Source organism: Apteryx rowi, unplaced genomic scaffold (genome assembly GCF_003343035.1).
Source record: "Apteryx rowi isolate R43461 unplaced genomic scaffold, aptRow1 scaffold_48, whole genome shotgun sequence".
NCBI classification, from domain to species: domain Eukaryota; kingdom Metazoa; phylum Chordata; class Aves; order Apterygiformes; family Apterygidae; genus Apteryx; species Apteryx rowi.
In genome coordinates, this window is record NW_020450738.1 from 2,559,599 (window position 1) to 2,559,910 (window position 312).

The 312-nt window shown below is 82.7% G+C and overlaps 1 protein-coding gene across 5 annotated transcripts in view; it reads left to right on the forward strand.

Annotated features, from left to right (window-relative positions):
* The first annotated feature begins 215 nt into the window (after positions 1-215).
* The window catches only part of NPNT (nephronectin), a 54,087-nt gene continuing 53,990 nt past the window's right edge, over positions 216-312 (forward strand). For all 5 annotated transcript variants that reach the window (XM_026078347.1, XM_026078346.1, XM_026078350.1 and 2 more), the window contains exon 1: positions 216-286. In XM_026078347.1, coding sequence (XP_025934132.1) covers positions 216-286 — 71 coding nt within the window. The remainder of the gene's footprint in view (positions 287-312) is intronic.

Below are 312 nucleotides of genomic sequence, written 5' to 3' on the forward strand. Positions count from 1 at the left end.
GGCGGCGGGCGGCCAGGTGCCCTGGGCGGCGCGGGCCACCCTCGGGCGCCCCTGCCGGCCGCGGGCGGCGCCGCGGCTCCCCGGCGGCGCCTCCTCCGCCCGGCGCGGAGGGAAGGAGGGCGGGCGGCAGGCGCGGGGGCTCGGCGGCGCCTCCGCCAGCTCTGCTCTGCTCCGCTCCGCTCCGCTCCGCCGGGCGCCCCTCAGCCGCTGCGGCCATGGAGCCCTGCCTGCGGCTGCTGCTAGCCGCCTGCCTCTGCCTCGGGGCGGCCGCCGAGTTTGACAGAAGGTAAGGGCCGGCTCCCGGCGGCGGCA